This window comes from Orbicella franksi, chromosome 6 (genome assembly GCF_964199315.1).
Source record: "Orbicella franksi chromosome 6, jaOrbFran1.1, whole genome shotgun sequence".
NCBI lineage: Eukaryota > Metazoa > Cnidaria > Anthozoa > Scleractinia > Merulinidae > Orbicella > Orbicella franksi.
The window spans coordinates 25,984,915-25,990,578 of record NC_138150.1 but is presented as its reverse complement, the minus strand read 5'-3'; the positions used below and the strand labels follow the sequence as shown (position 1 = coordinate 25,990,578).

The window sequence follows — 5,664 nt, the reverse complement described above, 5'->3', positions numbered from 1 at the left end:
GTGTGTGACACGGACGTAAAAATTAAATACTGAAGCATATAGTCGAAGTGCCCATTTTTAGTTGCTTGTCTTCCGATAAATATCTCCATTTACAGCTTTCCTTCCAAATGTTTCCTGTCTTTGATATTTGCATTATATTGTCTTCAGGAGTTAAAAATAACTCAGCAAATTTCTCTGACGAGAATCGAGGAATTGATTCAATAAAAACGCGCCCGTCGAGACAAAGTTTTTCAGCATACACTGCGTAAATTTGTGGAGTTCCAGATTTGTCATCTTTGCTGATTGTTTTTTATAAATAGCCTGGCTTTGTGACATCCAAAACAAGAAAACCGATAGTTAAACTTTTGAGTTAATGATTTTTTTCCTAAACGAGGTAAAACTAAGGAAGTTCAGTTTATGTGATTCGCTCGCGCGCCAAACAAACGTGGTTAATTTTGAAAATATACGTCAGAAAAATACCAGGTTTCTGGACAAAGTGAATCTTCCGATCGACATTTCATCAGGTTTTAGAGCAATAATAACATCATGACATCTGAATGGGTTATTTTTTTCTATGAACTTTTATCTTTTCCACGAAAAATTGAAAACAAAGTCGGCGGTCGAAAGTAAAACTGTCAAAACATGTTCATAACAACAACCGGTTATAACGGGTAAGAAAGAAATGTCAGAGTCAGCTTATTTCTATGCTATATTTTGGAATGTCATCGGTTTTTACACTGCCCTCATACCACGCTTTTAGCAGGCTTTTCAATGTGTTTGTCAAGTTTGAACGTGTATCGTGACGTCAGATGGTCCTCACGCTGAAACAGCGTTGGCGAGTCTTTGTAGACAATCTTCAACTGGTCTTCTTCAATTCTTCATTGCCAAAAATATCGCGCTTTAATGTGCCTGTTTTAATTGAATGCCTTTGAAAGAGGTGCAAAAGGCCAATTACGAACAATTACTCCAAGGAAGTGATAAAGCGAGACAGAAAGCTGGCTTATAGGTCCCTCGGCATGACGTAATGCGTTATTGTTTTGGTTAATATTACGGGATGGACAATGAATGAAATTCGAATTCCCTCGGGCCAAGTAAATATTGAATTTCCAGCCGAGACGATGGACGTATGTGGAGAGATGGCAGAATCAGCCGCGCTGCAAAATAACGACAATCCACCGCCAGTTGATGGCATTTTCGCCGCCGAATGTATTCTCAAAAAGCGAACTCGAAAAGTAAGAAATTATACGTTCGAAACCCTATCATCTTCGTGTTGATTCGTGCCAGAAATGCTTCTCTAAATGTGAATTTTCTCTCCGTATTTTTTGACAGGGTAAGATCGAGTACTTGGTGAAATGGAAAGGTTGGTCGGCGAAGTAAGTACAATTTTACATCGACAATAAAATTATTTTACGGCGACGAACTGACGATAATTTTTTGTCGATTTATACAGACACAACACATGGGAACCAGCCGATAATATACTTGACGCTCGGCTGCTTCTCGCGTACGAAAACAGGTAAAGTCAAGTGTTAATACTAATGTCGTAATTTCAGCGTTATATACTGTTTAAAATTTCGCTCTGAACGTGGCAGTCAGTTATTGCCTCTATCGTTTCACATTTCAGCCGAAGACGAAGAGGGAAGCGATCAAGGTGGCAAAGAGGAATTGCAACATCTTCCAAAAAGCCCAGACTCGATACGGTTTGTGTTTTCATGTTTTGTATGTAGGAATATTGCAATTTAAATAACTTAGACGTCGAGGAACCCGCGCGCCAAAAAAAAAATTATAATTTAACGTCAGCGCCCGGTATAGCTAGATTTGCACTGTCATTGTCATGTGCAACAATCTCATTTATGTTTTTCTTATTTGTTTATAATTTTAGGGTCCAAATTTTCACATGAGAAGCGAATCGAATTCGTTAGACTGGGATGGCATGGAGGATGAAGATTGCCGTATTAGCCATGAAAGTGAAAGCAGTGATTCGAGCTTTGGTGGTGATGATGCTACAAGCAACGAGCTTGAGCTCAATGGGACGGCAGATGAAAATCCGGTAGCGAGTTCAAATTCTCCGCAACAAGCTATTGGCGCGGAGTTGAGTTTATCAAGCCTGGTTGCTCCTCCGTTAGTGCAGAGCACCCAAACAGGAAGGCCTCTTTCAGACCAGAAAATGACAACACTCAACGCCAATGAGGCGAGAAGTTCCTTCGAAAAACAAGCCAAAACGTCAAGCTCTGAGCTCCAGAAAACGCCGATTTCGGGAGAAAGGAAAGAGGAATTCTCAAGCAGAGCTCGTATCCCTCAGGAGACGAAATTAAAGATCAATTCGGAAAGATTAAACGGTCACGATGAAGCTTCTCTCGGGGGGAGTTTATCCGGAAAAGGATGTCGTGTCGGAACCGTGAACGCGGCCGATAAGGTTTATCTCGAGTCAGCAGAACAAGAAAACAAAAAGGCTACCTCTCAGAAACGTCGAGAAGGCCTTAGCGAAGGGGAAGCTAACACTAACGGAGAATTAAAACAAATGACAGTAAAGATGAACGGCGAGAAAACATCAGTCAAAGCTTGCCCGGTCACGGACATCGGTACAAGCGGCCATGTGAAGCCTATCAAGTCAGGCAAGGGTTTTCGCAGTGAAAGTGGTGAAAATCAGCCTGTTGCAGTTATCAGTGGCTGCGATGCAGCTTACATAAGCAGTCCAGCGCAAAATAAACTGCGGCGCAACGGCGAGATGCTTGTGTCCGAGGTGACGGTGAACTCGTCTTGTGCTTGCTTGCCAAGTCCGAATGACCACTCTGCTAAATTGTTGCCACAGGAAAGCTGCAAGTGCTGGAGAAAGCCCCTGATTGATCAGATCTTCATCACTGATGTAACATCCAACTTTGTTACAGTTACCGTCAAAGAGTGCTTAACAGATAAAGGGTTCTTTCGTCAAAGATGAAACGCGCAAATCGCGGACCTCTCGGAAGCCGTTTCTCTGTGTTTTCAGCCGCCGGTTTGTCGCCTTAGCAGAAGCGTATAAAGTTGTCAACAATTTTTAGCCGTTTCATGACCTCTGCTCCATGCTTGTGGATTGAGTATGGATTGTGCGTTTCTTATTTGCAGTTTCCTAGATGACGCATAGCGTAGAAAAGTATCAAACTGTGGGATATTTGCAAGGAATTATTGATGTCGGTGTTTAACTCCGAAATTGCTCCAATTGAGTAGCGCCAGGCGCATGGTAGATTTCTAGTTCAAGACTGTGCATAGTGTTGGGTTTGTTAGAACTTTTAGTTCATAGTTCCGACTAGATCTTGTTTGCAACGGGCATCTGAACTTTTTTCAATACGCTACTAGACAGAAGTCCCCTTTTAAATCATAATGGCTCTTCAACGACTCAAGCATCGTGTAGTAATCGCCAGTAGATTGCTTTATCAAGCCCGCCGAAGCGAGTTTATTTCAAAGCAACTCCGGACGAACGAATGTTTTAAGTTGTAGAGTCAAGAGTGCTATTAATAAGGTGTTCTCCCGCTGATGTTTCGCCTCTGTCGCACTTGATAATAACAGAAGAGTCGATCTGTGACGGAACACAAATCTTCTCATATATATTGGTTTAGCTAGAAAAGTCAGTGTAAGATCGATCGAGCTGGAAGCCGTGAGTGTAGAACAAACTTTGCTCACTGATCTACACAAAGCATACACAGCCGTTGATTTAGTAGAGCTTGTTTATAAATCCACGGAGCCGGCATTAAATTTGTAATAAAATCATTTGAATGAAAACTAGGTAAAGAGGTACCGATAACAGAGGTTAAAGAAAAAAAAAATTAAATCTGAACGACTGACGACGTCGAATTATTAACGTCATAGTTGATGCCATAATACCCAAATGTAAATTGAGGACTGTCAGTTATCTCTAGAATGTACTTAATCCTCGATTTGAAATCATGCTAGTTTTATGATACGCTATAGAGCATTATTCGCTACGTTTTCGTAGAGTGTATCAGTCGACGAGTAAGTCTAAAAAATGCCTTCTTGTGTGGGCGACATTTGTAGGCCCGAAGCGGCCATTGAGTTGAAATTATGTACAGAAACATTATTAACAAACGTAAAGGTTACAATAAACATTATCATTTACTTTCGGCCTTGTGTGTCTTATTTTCAACGTCGCGCGCAAGTTTCTTACAATAATACTCCCTTCTACACCAAGATTTTCAGCTAGCAAACTGATAAACAGTTAAACGATTTTATGAACGCCAGACAGCAATGCAGTCGCATCAACGTAATAGCTTTCTCCTCAGCTTAAACGAAACCAAAGATATGAATAGAAATTATGTTGTCTCATTTAATAGTAAATAACGAAAATTTGACACAGGGATTCGAAGTTAATTTAAGAAATCTTCTGCTACGAAGGGTGCATGTTTCGACTTCACTGGGGTAACTCAAATATAGGAAAAGAATGTTTTTATGCACGGTGTGAATTTGCAATTATTTTAAATAATAAATCAAACTTGCGTTTATTACAAATTGTCAAGGGTTAGTGGCGAGCAGAATATCGCCGATGATGTTTAAGCCGAGCTTTTATGCAACTTAATTCTGCTGAAATAATTAACTAAAAACAATATTACAAAAATAAGACGGCGTATTAGACGAAAAGGTTACAGAAGTCGATTTAAGCTGTCATTTTCCAAGTTCGTAATATTCATTTCTAACCAACTGGGCTAAAATGAGTGTAATGTTTAGATAAAGAGTGCTAAAAAGCACTCATGTTGAAATAGTAGGTGTTAAACGAAAAGTCTAGGTATACAAGCGTCATTTTGAACAAGACAATAAGTTTGCATTTTTATTACACGAAAATCGCACGGAAGCTATACGTGATAACTATATTTAGAAAAGTTCACTTTTATTAGAAAATTGAAATGGAATACATCTTGCTGTGTTTAAATATAAGAAAAACCTTCAATTTTCTTTAAGGCTTTTGCGCTCAATTTTCCGACGCTATCGAAACGTATAAACTGCTAATGATGTAGGAAAAACTCAAAAGGGGTGTATTTTATGCAACTGGTTTTTTTAGACCACAAGCTGACGCTGACGAGCGATAGGCAGTGATGATACCCTCTCCCTACGTCGTCCATTGCAAACTTGTTATCATTTGGAAGTTCCACGGAAGCGCTAGCAATTTGGCAAAAAACTCGAGCTTGGTGATGGAGTGTTTTTTTTTCTCCAGAGTGCTATTTTCTGAGAATGCAATCACAAAGACCTCCGTTAAAGGAAAAGAAACGATTGAAAGCCAAGCAGCAAATAAAATCTTCAACACTGAAAATCGGACGAATCACTCGGCAATCGACATTCGGTTTATAACAAAAAATGCGGAATCATGAAGCCCATGGAGAACTTTTGGAATAATGCTGGTTGAATTAAATTTGCAACATCCAAATTTAGCAGACACGTTTCGTGTTTAAAATGTTGTTTGCTTTCAGTGCGATTCATGCGTGTTACCGAATGACATCAGTACGTGCTACATGTCGATTCAAGTAGGATGATTCCAGCTGTTTCCGTCGGACAAAAATTCAGAGAATTTTCCAAATTTCAGAAATCAATGAAATTAGAAAAAAGATAAATTTTTGTTTTGTCTTGATCGATGAACCCGCAGTTAACTGCCGCAGAAAATAGTTAAACAATGTTTGAAATTTTAAACAAAGGTAAGCACTT

General features: G+C 39.6%; 1 protein-coding gene across 1 annotated transcript; it reads left to right on the top strand.

The window, feature by feature from the left end:
- The first annotated feature begins 819 nt into the window (after positions 1-819).
- Positions 820-4,357, top strand: LOC145490789 (uncharacterized). Its single transcript, XM_081469884.1, has 5 exons — positions 820-1,211; positions 1,309-1,352; positions 1,430-1,495; positions 1,604-1,679; positions 1,862-4,357. Exons 1-5 carry the CDS (start codon positions 1,041-1,043, stop codon positions 2,915-2,917), a joined length of 1,413 nt encoding a protein of 470 aa, XP_081326010.1. The 5' UTR covers positions 820-1,040; the 3' UTR covers positions 2,918-4,357.
- The last annotated feature ends 1,307 nt before the right edge of the window (positions 4,358-5,664 follow it).